Source organism: Plasmodium cynomolgi, chromosome 2 (genome assembly GCF_000321355.1).
Source record: "Plasmodium cynomolgi strain B DNA, chromosome 2, whole genome shotgun sequence".
NCBI classification, from domain to species: domain Eukaryota; phylum Apicomplexa; class Aconoidasida; order Haemosporida; family Plasmodiidae; genus Plasmodium; species Plasmodium cynomolgi.
Window position 1 is genome coordinate 142,023 of NC_020395.1, and position 13,543 is coordinate 155,565.

The following is a 13,543-nucleotide window of genomic DNA, read 5'->3' on the forward strand; positions in this document are numbered from 1 at the left end:
TATATAATGTGCTGAATTATGAGAATTATGTAAATTAATTATTTATAAATATGTAATTATAGCCAATTATTTTACATAATATTACATAAATTTAACGAATTTAATAAATTGATTTTAATCAATTTAAATAGTATACAATTATTTAAAAAATAAAAATGCCTTAGAAGAAGAATACAACTGTTCGTATTTACTAACTGTTACATTTAATTAATTTAAACAATTGAGTAATTGCAAATAAATAACTTTATATAATTGTGTGTTAATGAATTGTTTTAATTAAAATGTTATAATGCGTGTATAGGAGAAAATTATTGAATGGTTATTATTATATTAATTAATATCTGAGGATAATGTATATGTATACAATAGCAACAGTTTAGTGGTTGTGTATTAAGTATGATTTATATTATATTTTGTTTTTGTTCTATATTTTTTTCGTTCACATGAATGTAAACAATTTTAGTATAGCAATATCCTTCTAATATTATAGAAAATTGCATTATAGAATTAGAAAAAAAAGTTATCAATTGTTAGAACCATTATTAGAACACATAGGCGGAACCCCGGCTATTTTTTTTAATTTTTGATCATATAGAATTGTAAAAAATATATTTACCAGTTTTCAAATTGAATACAATTGATATATTTATTATTTCTATTGAATATAACAAGATAATTCTGTAATGGTTCGACACTTAACATTTTTTTGGACACCATTATACATTTCTGCCCAAACGTTTTTTTTGTCAGAATTCATATTTTTGTTAAGAACTATGATTTCCTGTTAAAAATATACATAAATCGTTTGCGTGTTAATGTGTCATTTCGTTAACATATATGTATATTTTGTACGTCACACATTACACCTTTACACCTATTATATTTTTTAATAAAGTGATATTTTTCAGGCAAAAAATGTGTATATAATTATTATGGTGCATCCTTTTGATTTGCCATAAAAAATGTCTACAACCAATCTCATATTTTAATGTTTGCATTATAAATATTTGTGTTAACGCCCCTATGTCATATTACAAATGGCATATAACATACAAATCTATGATGCTTAATTTATTAAGAACTAATAATTGTTCATTTTTATTGTATCACACTTCAAAATCCTAACTATTGTCAAACAAACATTTTATGTAGAACTGCTATTGATATTAAGAAGTTTCTTATTTATTTAATCGTAAAAAATCTTTTTACTTTTAATGTATATTATATGATTATTATAAAAACAATAACATTTGCAATTGTCTTTAAGACCGTGTGGTACTTCTATCGCAGATTATGATTTGTTACTTCTGACCTATAACTGTGATATATATGTCCCATTCTTGAGGTGTAAGACTTTTTTATATCCAAAATATTCTTAAAGAAATGAATTCGTAGAGAACGAACATCCTTTTAAAATAAGGTGTTTTAAATATTGATGTATTTGGCAGTGATTAGTAAAGCATGAAAAAAAAAAATGAAAGTAATTTTGGAAAAGGTAGAAAAAACCTTCAACTCATTTTCCATATTTCAACAAGAAATTTTCCATAATTTAATAGTTTTTATAAAAGGTTCTAAATTTCTTAATGAAGTCTTTCTTTTTTGCGCGGCACAATTAAAAATGTGTTATATTATCATTAGTACATATTTTTTTCTTTTCAGTAGTAACGCTAATTCATTTTAGGATGATAGTAGAAAAAAGTTAGAAATGTAATAATGAAATAAATTTACCCAAAAACACCCTTTATGTTGTCTTATTTGAGGGAACATGCAAAGAAGTCCTAACTGAGAACTTAGAGTTCAAGTACAAATGTAAATAGTGGTTCTTATGAAAACTTTCAAATACGTGTAAAGCATTTTTTAAATAGAAAAAATTAACATTGCGCATTTTTAGGATTTTTAATTTTCATTTTTTTTTTATGTAGGATGGTAACCCAATGCTTCATATTTTATGCTTTTTTTTTTTTGGTGTATTAGTAGAAGCATCGATGATCATGCTGCAACAAAGTTGTTGCAAGAACAATTTTGTTTATAATTCTTTGTTAATAGGGAAATCCTTTATTATTATTCTTTTATCTTTGGGGTTGACATTTGAAAATAATAAAGGGGATTCCCATTTCGTGAGACGTGTTCATATAAGTGTGCAAATTTTATTTTAGTTAAAAATTAATTCTAAATCTTTGACCTATTATTGCTATATATATTAAAGCAAAACATTTTAAGACAAATTACTTCTTTCCAGAAGACACCCTTTAAAAAAAAAGAATTCGCAATTAAAAAGCATTACAGTTTAAAAAAGGGAAATAAGTTTTACTTTTTCCCTTTGCATTTTTTAGGTTATTCTGAACATGTAGTTTATTTAAGGTAACATATGCAAAACAAATTTGGCATTTTTATGTGTCTAAACGCTTTTTGTGCCTTATTGCGCGTTTTGCACATAAATAAGAGTAAAAGCTACGTACGCCTATAATTCACAAAAAATAATGATAAAAATAAAAAAATGGAAAAACATAATATGCAAAGCACGAACTGGTGGGTTACGAGTTAAAAAATTCCTTTTCAAGTTTATTTCAAAAAAATGTATATTTTAACAATAAAGGTATAGGAAAGCATAAAGGAAACGAGTATTTTTCCCTTTTGTATTTGTTAATTTTGTAAAACTTTCTTTGGTTAATGCAAAATTTAACCGTATGCAAATGTAGGTGATATGACGCACACTGTGAGAGCAAAATACACCTATTAACCTGTGCTCCTTAATTATTCAACGATCTTATTATATCCTTAAGACTTTGTGCAAATGCCTTGGTTTCAGATTCATGAAATTCATTTTCCATGGAAAATTTTTTTGCTATGGCTTCAATGCTTTCGTTGTCTAATATGTAGAAAATCTCTTGCTCTTCAACTAATTTGCTTCCTGCTTCTACGGCTTCATTTTTTCTTAATAAATCTGTTTGTACGTTTTCTTCTTCGGAGTTGTCTATAAATGAATAGTTAGTTTTGTCATTATATTTCTTATGGGCATCATATTTTTCATCCCTTGCTTTTATTTTTAGCTCATTGCCATTTTCTAATTTGATAGTATCTATTTCACCATTTAACAGCTTCCTAATTGCCCTGGCTGCATGTTCTGTTTCAGCGAAATTTTGATTGTTCATGTGGTTTCTTCCCAGTATAGCATGAACCAACAGGACAAATAATAATGTTATATAGAGAGTACATGAGGACGCTAAGAGGAGCTTCATTTTCTTGAAATATTTGGACAACAGGATGTACGACTTAAAAAGTGGAAAAAAATAAATTTATGTTTTTTTTAAAAAAAAGTTAAAAGAACGTTTTCTAACGTTGAAATGTGGAGAAATTTAACTTTGTCTTAAAATTATAAATTGAGGAATGTATTTTACATGACAAAAAAAATAACATTCATTTAAAAAAAAAAAACAACTGTTAAAAAAGCAGAAATTACCTAAAACATATGAATCGTTAAACATTTATATGTATATTTTCAGCTAGCTAAATAGCTATTAAGAAGAAGTGTTTGAAAGAGTTTCTCACCAAGTGTAAAAAAGCTACATTTATATGTATATTTTTTTTTTAATTTTTTTTTTTTGTTGACTAGCCAAGTTTATTAAATTAAAAAAAATGCCAGCATTTTGTTTTATTTAGAAAAAGTCTTTCGTTAATGGTTAGGTGAATTTTGCGAGTACCATAAAGCGAAGCACTTGAAAAAAAAAAAAGCCAAGTCTTATATGATGTAGAAAAAATGAGAAATCTTTTAACCATATTTAAAATAATATGAGGGAGCTCCTGATTTATTCCTATTAAATGTAGAAGCATACATCCATCATTTGCATAATTCGTTCTGAATGGGGTTCCAAGCTAAACATAATCGAAAAACAGGCACGACACAGGCACAGGTACATTTTAACATTAGTACTTAAAAAAACATACGTATGGCCAGGCAACTGAAACAAAACGTGAATGGAAGGTATTTATCCCAGTGATCTATAAGGAATCCATATATGTGGTAAAAAGACATTTTATTTTCTTCAAATAAAGGAAATAACATAAATGTGAAAGAAACTTAATCGCGAATTTTCACGTACGCCATACGATTTACACGCTCACGATTCAGCCATACTTTGACTTTGAAGTTCCGTCTTATTAAATCTTTCATATATGCACGTGAATAACAACATAATTGAAATAAAAATTGAGTTGTTCATTGTTGCTAAGACATATTATTTTAGCACATTCTTGAAGTTAAATATTCGTGCTATTTGCATTGAAATGAAAGCATTTTGAAAAATGATGTCTGAATAAAATGTTGAAAAAATAAAAAGACAGAAATGAGAGACCCTGATGAAGGAAACTTCACAACGACGAGAAAGTTATGTTAATTTTGCTCAATTTAAATTCAGAATATATCTTATTTTGTTATTAGAACAGAATGCAATGTCATTATTATAACAGGCAAATGCGCTCATATATAGAATAAGAACGCATGATAAACTTTGGAAAAATGAATGAAATACTTTAAAGCCAAACGTTAAACTAGGGATGTACGACCCTTCAAAAATAATTGTGCCACTGCCGCTTCGTTAAAAGGTAAGAAATGATAAGCTGAGGTTAAAGAATTCACTAAGGAAAAATTTACGTACATTTTTTTTAAATGTATACACATTTTTGCATTTCGCTGCACTCTATGTTTCATTTAAGCGCTTCATTTTAATCGTTAAAAAAAAAAAAAAAAATCATAACAAAGTCGTGGCAAACGTTGGGCAATGGCAATGCATGGAATGTTAGTTCCTATCTAACATGTATATCTTTAACAATAATGAGGAAAAAAATTCATAGTATAGCATATTTTTTTTAAAATTGTCAAATGAAACATTTGATGTTGATAACACGTGTAGTGTATGCCTCTCCAATGAAGATACACAAATGTGAAACATATGAAAAAATAAAAAAAAGGGATATATATAACAAAATGAAAATATGAAATTATTTTTTTACCTTCTCAGATGTGTTGTTATTTTAATATANTTACATACGATTTTTTTAGAAGCCAACGCTGTAACGAAATTTAAAAACATAAGATTCTTCATTCCTTTTGAAATTAGTAGAGTGTTGCACAGGGAAAAAAAACGTACCCTAAAAAATAATAAGAATATACACAAAATGGAAGTTCAGGGGAACTTATTCATTGACATAGGGGCAAATTTGACTGATAGGATGTTTGATGGAGTTTATAGCAAGAAGAAGCATGCGAATGACCTGCAACAGTAACGAAAACAGCTGCGCATATTCGCGACTCGTTTTGTATATGCGTATATTTATGCTCACGCTTGCCCACGTAACACATATGCGTGTACAAATACATGACCACGCACTTACCGACATTCGCCCCCCTTCCCAACACTGTCCACCGCATGTTCCACGCAACAGCGTTTTAAATAGAGCCAAGAAGAACAATGTTGAGAAGATTATAATAACGTGCACCTGCCTGGAGGACATCGATAAATCCCTGAAGATTTGCGAAACATACGGTTAAATTTTGTGCTTGTTATATAAAAATGAAAATGTGCTTGTGTCGTCCGTTGACTAATTTTTCCCTTTCATTCATTTTTAAAACAGATCCGGAGGGCAAGTTCCTTTTTCTAACTGCTGGCGTGCACCCCACCAACTGCTACGAGTTCATTGAAAAGAATTTCATGGAGGAAAAAGACAAGCAAGCAAAAAGGGAGTTTGAGGAATTTATTAACTATTTTAAAAATGTGAAAGAGGTGAAATACGCGGTAACGGAAAATCCCAAACGTGACGACGCCAAAGCGAAAGAACATAACGCAAATTCAGCTGATTCTCAAATAAAGAACGAGGAAAATAAACATTCTAGTGAAACACTACAACGGGATGTGCTCAAAATTCCTGGCTTCGTCTATGACAAAAAGGAGCAAGATTATTTAGAGAAATTAAAAAAAAAAATAACAAATCATAGCAACAGAATTGTATCCATTGGTGAAATAGGCCTGGATTTCGATAGGCTGTTTTTCTGCCCCAAATATATTCAAATTAAGTATTTTATATATCAGTTAAAATTAGTGGAAATGTTTAAACTACCCATTTTTTTGCACATGAGGAACTGTTCCGATATATTTTTTGAAATTCTTGACAAATACAAACCATTAATTGAAGGAGTTGGAGGCGTAATTCATAGTTTTACAGACAGGGAGGAGATAATTGAAAAAATAAACACGTACAAAAATTTATATATAGGGGTAAATGGGTGTTCCTTAAAAACGGCTGAAAATCTAAATGCCGTGAAGAAAATACCCCTAAATCTTTTGCTGTTAGAAACAGATGCGCCATGGTGTTCCATAAAAAAAACACATGCCTCTTACCACTTCATTCAAGAAAAATATGAAAAACGGAATTATACCAACTTGAAAAAAATAAGAAACGTAATCCAATGTGACGACGAAACTATTTTTAAGGAAAGGAACGAACCCTATAATATCGTGTAATTAAAAAAGAAAGAATATTGAACCCGTAAAACGTTCACATGTGCATGTTTTTGCATATACATTGAGACTTATGGCATATGCATGTAATGCCCGGTGCATCCTCGTTTATAATGAAAAACTGCTATGTATGCTCCCCTGTGAAAAGCATTTCATCTCATATGCCCGTGAGCCATTTGCAAAGTTACCCACCACTGTAAAAATAATTTATCCTGTTGTGTGCATTTGCTCTGATGAAAAAAGGGATACCTATCTCCATACTTTTGCCTCGAAATTGAATTTTCGCAAGAGTCTTCTCTTTACATTTGCCGTTTCGCTATTTTGTTATTTTTTTGGGGGGCGGTCCGTTCTGCCCGCGCGCGTGCGATGCGCCTACATAGATATGTACATACATAAATAAGCGCGCGCAGGCAATGCGCAAATACATCATCTATACAGCCACACGCGCGCAGATATATATGTATAAAAATACATATGCCGCCGTACACATATGCGCTTATACGCGTGCGCGCCATTTGCAAATACCTTTTCGCAGGGATATAGCCGAAATCACATATAAAGTAAGGGGGGCCACCATCCCGTTCGATTCATTTTGCAACAAGTAAGCAATCGATCAAAATGTTTTCACTTTAGATTAGCTGATATTCATTCGAAAGTGTTAATGGTACATTGAAGATGCGCCTCGTGCATTGTGCACTTTTGCACAAAATCTTTTTGTTAGTAAATTATGCAGTTTGCCCATTTCATCTGTTTTTTTTTTTTTTTTTTTTGTAATATTCATTATTTTGCTCAAATTAATATTCATTTTTGAAAGGGCAAATAAGAGCTTTACGCGCGGGGGAACATACCATGTTCTGCTATAGGTTCGTGTAGAGCATCCCCTCATATAAGCATATCTCATTTTTCCTTTATTTTTCCTTTTTTTTCCTTTTTTTCCCCCCCCTTTTTTAATGTATGATGTTAAAAAGAGTCAGATGCAACACCCTAAATTTGTTCAAAAAGCTGCGGTAACAAATTTCATTTGGTGATGTACGCACGGATATATCTTGATCCAGGGGGAACGAAATTGCCTGTTAAATCGTGCGGAGAAAAACAAACCAAAGAAGGAAAAAAAAAAAAAAAGAGCCCCAATATATACTAACTTACAATCATTAAGGAGTACATCACACCGAATAACATGGAGAACACTAAGGAGACAAGAGCGGACACGGTGAAGGCACATTTAGAAGCGGTAAAAAAAAAATAAAACATCCCGAATTGCATGCTCTCTAAATAGTCACCATTTGAATGTGGATCTTAACAGAGCTGCGTAGATGAACATCCTGTTTTGCCTTGCCCACCTTTTCTTGTCCTTGATTCCATTTTTAACGACAGTTCCCATCATCTTTTTCTTTTTGCATATTTACTTAAACATCTTACCTCCAGATTGATCAGTGCAAGGAAAAAAAGGAGAAGTATGTAAAATGTTTTAATAACTGGTATAAAAATAATTTCCTCAAGGGTGACCTAACACAAGCGTGCGATGACTACTATGAGGACTATCAAATTTGTGTGCTGGTAATGATTTGCACAAACAGTTTCGAAAGCGCATCGTTTGGCGCATCGTTTGAGTGGGCCCACGTTTGTCTACGCCTCATGTGTGCGTTGTGATGCACCCTTTTTTGCGGGTGCACACACTGATGCATGCGCTTCCGTTTCTTCTTCTGCTTCTGCTTCTGAGCGGGTGCACATGATCCGTTCGTTTTTTCTCCCTGCAGAACGATCTTAATAAGAAAGGGTTGGGGCACCTGACGAATTTGCCGAAGGGGAAGTGAGCGAGGTGGATGCAGTGTCACAAGCGTACACACAGGAAAAAAAAGATTTGGGCTTTTCGCTATTTTAAGTTTAAGCCCATTTGTCCTACACGTTTTAATCGTACACACTTTGTCTACACATTTGACTCTTTTTTTTTTTTATCGTGTTTAACCCCCCCTGATTTTTTACAACGATTGGTCATTTTGTCACACGGCATATTTGTCCACCTTTTGCCCTAACTTTGGTGGTTGCACATCGCCGCCGCACCTTCCAAGGCGAATTGTTTTAAAAAACAAATTGAATAATTTTTTTTTTTTTTTTTGTTATTTTGTTATTTTCTTAATTTAATAAAAATTGAGAAGGGAAAAAAATGCATTCGCAAATGAGCAATATGTAAAAGTTTGCGCGACACTGGCGCGAGTTTCACACAACGCCCTCGCGACCCTCACGCAACGTGTACATATATAAGCGCATTATTATTAAAATTACGATAATATAATTAAAACTGAATGCATGCACAATTGGTTGAAAACGAAAGAGCTACATATGTTAATAAATAATCACACATAAGTAGTTAAAATGGATGTTAACGGAAGTGCGTTGGTGAAGGTAGAGATGAATAGGTATCAATGAGAGTAGACAGAAATAAACACGGGAAAAAAAGGTTCAAAGTTATAGAAACAATGGGAGGAAAAGCATAAACAATGAACATGTGGCAAAAAAACAAGGAGCTCGCAAGAAAAATTTAAACAAAGGGACACACAATGTGTCCAGTTAAAAAAAAAAAAAATACAAAATTAAAAAATAATTAATTAATTCTTTATAATAAAAGAGGAGGGGGAGGGGGGAAATAACAATAATTATAATGATAAAAATAATAATAATGCTAAAAATAACGATAATAATGATGGTAATGATTATTTTGACGATTCTGATGAAGACGAAGAGAGAGGCAGGTGCTCGGTAGAGAGACTGTGAAAGAATAGGCTTAGCTCAATTAAAAATGTTCGTTTTTTTTTTTTTTTTTTTTTCTATTTATTTATTTTTTTTAAAAAAAGGTTTATTTTGTCTACTAATAGGTGTGCTTAAAACGTTCGCTTCATGGTAAGCTCCCCCTTTTTCGGATCCTATTTTAACAGCTTAACCTCAACACAGGGTTCATCACACGGAACATCAGCGGGATTGAACATTTATTCTTGCTCCGACACATGCACACGCGACCATGGCGACCTGTGTGTGTGTCTGTCTCTCTCTATATATACATCTATATATCTATATGCATGTTCACAAGCTTGCTCATTTGGGGGATATTTCTCATGGTGCACTTTTTCCTCGTTGATACCTAGCCAAAAAAGTTTGTGCGCTTCCGTTGGGCAACACTGTTCTGCCCGTCCAATGGGTATATATATCTTTCCTTTTCAATTGCCTTTTCAATTGCCTTTTCCATCACATTAACATCATGAAGATGATCCTGCGCGAAGGGGTCTATATACACGTGCTGCTTTTGCTATCTTCAAAATTTTCATTCGTATTGTTTGGATAAGCAAAATGCTTCCTATAATCTTTGTTCTTCGTTACATAATCAAATTTATTTTTTTTCTCGGAATTGGTTACTCCGTTTAGTTGATTACTGCCAAAATTGTTTTCTGCATGCATTTCGTTTTCTATCAAATTATTATTAAAGCCTTCCATGGGGTACCCCAAATTATAGTCATACATAAAATCGGGGTACCCATTACTGTACTGTTGGCTGTACATATTTAGGGGATAATACATATAGGGGTGGTTCGGGATGGCTTGCTGGTTATACAGGTAGTACAGATTCATGTCCAAGTTGTTCTTGTAAAAGTTGTAATTTCCTGGAGGGGAGGGGGGGGGTTGTGTTGGTCAAAAAAATGGTAGATGATGAGAGTTGCCCGTTACGCCTTATGAGTTACTCCTTACGCGGTAACCATGTGGCGGGATATACACGTACGAAAGTGTACACTCATTCGTGCACATCGATGGCTCGTACCTATACCATAGTTCGGGGGCGCTAACATCGTTCCGTAGTTCTTAAGTTTGAAGAAGTCCTTCCTTGAGGCTGGGTATTCAATGGGCTTGTTATTCTTATTGTACGTCTTTTTCCCTTTCTCATTTTTGTCCTTCAAATTTGCATTCTTCCTATTGTAGTATACATTCTAAAAATGGTTATTCAGTGGGAGAGGGAGAGAAGGAGGAACAAAAAAAAAAAAAAGTGAGATGCGTTTGCGTCGTATGCTTCGCTACATTATCATGCACTTCTATGTCGCAAAAAAAAAAAAAAAAAATTGCTAATTTCACGCTTTTCATCTTTTTGAATCATACGGAGAGGATCTTGGTTATTATGGATGTATTGGGTGGCAGGTCCAGCAATTCGCTTACTCGTTTCCTAATGGGGGCAAAAGAGAAAAGGCAGCATTATCTTATGCACAACGTTCGGCACGAATCCACAGGGGCGGTAGCAGTGGAACGCTCACGCCGCCTCATTCAATCCCTCATTCAATCCCTCATTCAATCCCTCGTTCAATCCCTCGTTCAATCCCTCTTTGCATTTTTTACGTTAGAATGTTCTTTATATAGTGTGAGTAGTTCTTCATCCAAATTTTGAAAAAAATTTCGTTTTCCCTTATGCACAGTTGTATTCCTGACAGGTCGACCAAATTGAATTCTTCTCCGATGGCCAGGAGGACCTGAGGTGATGGGAGGGGGGAAAATCGCAAAAAGGGGAAGACGTTAATTTTGTTAGCACTACCGGTATGCACCACTTCTTCGCTGTACTTATTTTTTTTGCCTTTTTGCGCAGCCTACGCTCTCTCCTACTCGCAAATTCGAATGCACAAAACGGTTTGCGCTCAAAAGACGCGGACTTTGCCCCGGACTTACCATTTTTTCCCAAATCAAATCGGCAACGTTGTCCCTAAAGCAGTGGTCGTTTTTTATGATGCAAATGAATCCGTTCGAGTATTCCTGCGTTGGGAGAGTGTAAGATAATTTATTTGGTCAAGTGTGGTCGCGTCGCTTCATTTTTTAGCACGTGTGGGTGCGGCACTCCTTTGGGGGTCCCCCTCGTGATTCTTTCCCACTTCGTTCACTTTCGTTCGTTTTATTTCGTTTTTTTATTTCGTTTGTTTTATTCCTTTTGTTTTATTCTATTTGTTTTATTTCATTTCGCCTGTTTTGTTTTCACTTTTTCCCTCCTCTACCATGCCGCTCGCCCGCCTTACCTCGTAAATGGGCTTGTAGTTGTGCTTAAACAGGTAGATGTTGTAGTACTCCTTAATGGACGATGGGGATTTCATGTACTTGTAGTTCCTGCGAGAGGGAAGGGGGGCAGGAAGGGAGGTGTACGGCGGTGTTTTATCGCTTCCTCGCTTCTTCGATTTCTCGCTTTATCGCTTCCTCGTTTTATCGCCTCCTCCACACGGCGCCGCGTATCACCCCTGCCATTTTTTCCGCCCTTACTTGTAAAACTTCTCAATCGTATTAAACGTTTCCAGAGATACCAGCCCATTCACGTACTGCTCGTAGTACTTCCTGTTTTCCTTGTCGAATAAAAACACCCAGGTATTCTGCAGGTAGTTCTCGTTCTGTATAGGTGGGGAACGCACGTGCGTGCATGCGAATGTGCATGAATGCAAGTGTATTCATTTATGTGCGCTTATATGTGGCAGCCCATTTCGGTGTCATGTAGATGCCACGTGTGAATGCCTCATCGCACATATAAGCGATAAGGAGCTTATTGCACCTCTCCGTTTTTTTTTCACTCTCCTCTTTTGCACCCCAAATCGGAGTGCTCACTCTGCTATTTTTACCTTTTGTTTGTTCTTCTTCGCGCCCTTCTTAGAATTCGCCTTGTTCTTTTGTTCTGTGGCGTTTTTTTTCTTCCCGTTGTTTTCTCCATTTGTGGCGGTACTGCTCGTTATCTTTCCTTCAGCGGCGCTGTTGCTATGTATGCCGTTTTCATTACCATTGGTCTCCTTGGCACCTTTCTTGTGAGCATTCATTTTATCTTTCGCAAGTTCGTTGCTGTTTATGTTTGTGTTTGTGTTTGTGGCATTCGTCGTTCCGTTTTTTTTCTCGGGCGCATTTGTTTTGGCGTTAGCTTTTTGATTTTCCTTGTTCATTTCTTTTTTTTTTTTCCCTGCCTTTTGGCTATGCGCATTTGCCTTCTGCACACCTTTGGCGGTTCCGATCGCGCTTCCTATCGCGCTTCCGATTGCGCTTCCTGTTCCGCTACCCGTGCCGCTAACTGTTCCACTAGGGGTGGCTCCCCCGTACGTGCTACTCCCCTTGGATTCTTTCCCGTCGTCACACCTACTCTTTGGTTCCCTTTTCCCTTTCCCCACCACGGTGAACGTGTTGCTTTTCTCGATTAGTTCACGCCTACCAACTTCGTTGCTGTAAGTGTTGCTGTCATTGTTGCTATCATTATTGTTGCCACTGTTGCTATCATTATGGTTGCCACTGTTGCCCTCATTATTATCGTCTTCGACGTCCTCGTCGCCATCGTTCCTGCGACTCTCCTTGTGGACGTTTTTTTTATTTTTCAAGTTGGTTCCCTTATTGCCCGGCTTACTATTCTTCACAGGCTCGCATTTTTTGGGTGTCCTACTTTCGTCATTGGGACACAAATCATCATTTTTGGCTTTACCTTCCTTCTGCTTATCCTTTTGTTTCTGCTTCTGGTTCTGCTTCTGCTTCTGATTCTGATTCTGATTCTGGTTCTGGTTCTGGTTCTGGTTTTGGTTCTGCTTCTGATTCTGCTTCTGATTCTGGTTCTGGATCTGCTTCTGATTCTCTTTCTCCTTCTCTTTTTCTTTCTCTTTATCTTTCTGTTTTTCTTTCTTTTTTTCTTTTTGTTTTTGTTTTTTTTCTTTTTCAATTTCAGCTGATTCGATGTTGTTAACGCATTCGAGATTTTCTTTCATTATTTTTTTTTTTTTTTTTTTTTTTTAATTTTGATAAAAGTAGCTCGTAAAACGGGGGGATTCGAAAACCTCGCCGTATGTACGAGTGTGCAAGGGGGAATGTAAAGCAGGGGCGTGGGTTCAAGCAAAGAAAAGTGAGAGTTAGCTCAGGCGGAGGGGAGAAATGAAAAGGGGAACAAAGGAAGATACAAAGGTAAACAAAGAGAAAGATACGCAGATGGAACAAAATAAAACAAGAAAAAAAAGCAAAAATGGTAAAAGAAAAGGATGAGGAAAAAAAACGGG

At 34.7% G+C, this 13,543-nt stretch overlaps 4 protein-coding genes across 4 annotated transcripts; 2 read left to right on the top strand and 2 right to left on the bottom strand.

The window, feature by feature from the left end:
• Positions 1-2,750: 2,750 nt before the first annotated feature.
• Positions 2,751-3,485, bottom strand: PCYB_021250 (hypothetical protein; the record flags this gene model as incomplete). Its single annotated transcript, XM_004220475.1, has 3 exons — positions 2,751-3,272; positions 3,329-3,366; positions 3,461-3,485. The coding sequence occupies 3 exons, from the start codon at positions 3,483-3,485 to the stop codon at positions 2,751-2,753; spliced, it is 585 nt and encodes a 194-aa protein (XP_004220523.1).
• A 1,389-nt stretch (positions 3,486-4,874) lies between these two features.
• On the top strand, positions 4,875-6,518 carry PCYB_021260 (TatD-like deoxyribonuclease; the record flags this gene model as incomplete). The annotated part of the gene is made up of 3 exons (XM_004220476.1): positions 4,875-5,279; positions 5,443-5,543; positions 5,632-6,518. The coding sequence occupies exons 1-3, from the start codon at positions 4,993-4,995 to the stop codon at positions 6,516-6,518; spliced, it is 1,275 nt and encodes a 424-aa protein (XP_004220524.1). The 5' UTR covers positions 4,875-4,992.
• Positions 6,519-7,692: 1,174 nt separating this feature from the next.
• Positions 7,693-8,329, top strand: PCYB_021270 (hypothetical protein; the record flags this gene model as incomplete). The annotated part of the gene is made up of 3 exons (XM_004220477.1): positions 7,693-7,746; positions 7,941-8,072; positions 8,273-8,329. The coding sequence occupies 3 exons, from the start codon at positions 7,693-7,695 to the stop codon at positions 8,327-8,329; spliced, it is 243 nt and encodes an 80-aa protein (XP_004220525.1).
• Positions 8,330-9,794: 1,465 nt separating this feature from the next.
• PCYB_021280 (hypothetical protein) lies at positions 9,795-13,258 on the bottom strand (the record flags this gene model as incomplete). The annotated part of the gene is made up of 8 exons (XM_004220478.1): positions 9,795-10,168; positions 10,324-10,489; positions 10,656-10,719; positions 10,890-11,020; positions 11,214-11,297; positions 11,555-11,642; positions 11,793-11,917; positions 12,143-13,258. The coding sequence occupies 8 exons, from the start codon at positions 13,256-13,258 to the stop codon at positions 9,795-9,797; spliced, it is 2,148 nt and encodes a 715-aa protein (XP_004220526.1).
• Positions 13,259-13,543: the final 285 nt, after the last annotated feature.